The sequence below is a fragment of the Trypanosoma cruzi genome (assembly GCF_000209065.1).
Source record: "Trypanosoma cruzi strain CL Brener chromosome Unknown tcruzi_1047053506065, whole genome shotgun sequence".
Taxonomy (NCBI): Eukaryota; Euglenozoa; class Kinetoplastea; order Trypanosomatida; family Trypanosomatidae; genus Trypanosoma; species Trypanosoma cruzi.
Genome location: NW_919238.1, coordinates 7,594 through 7,899, shown reverse-complemented (window position 1 = coordinate 7,899; position 306 = coordinate 7,594). Strand labels below are relative to the sequence as shown.

The window sequence follows — 306 nt, the reverse complement described above, 5'->3', positions numbered from 1 at the left end:
AACACGGAGCGAGGTGATTTCCCTGCTGGCTTCGTCAAACTCCTTCCAATTAGCAAGCGGTATCGACGTCGTCCCTGTAAAAGGATCAACAGCGGCCACTGCCTGCTCAGCGTGCGCAACTCCACTGCCGCAGCACATCATCCACATCACGAGAAGGAGCAGCACCGCGGAAGCAAACGCACGCCGGGACATGTTGGGCCTCTGCGGCTCACTCTCTCTTCCTTCCCTCCTCCTCCCGCTGGATCCGGTCACACGGCGACGGTTGTGTGTGCGGGGTGCCTTCACTGCAGCAACACGGGAGAGCAT

The 306-nt window shown here is 60.1% G+C and overlaps 1 protein-coding gene across 1 annotated transcript, besides 1 other annotated feature; it reads right to left on the bottom strand.

The window, feature by feature from the left end:
• Nucleotides 1-306, bottom strand: Tc00.1047053506065.21 (trans-sialidase, putative; the record flags this gene model as incomplete). Its single annotated transcript, XM_800265.1, has 1 exon — nucleotides 1-306. A coding segment is annotated over one exon (306 nt), but the record flags the coding sequence as incomplete, so codon positions are not given.
• Nucleotides 1-306: part of a sequence feature (areas not merged during assembly with more than two copies in the genome that could not be assigned to a particular haplotype) that runs on past the window's edge.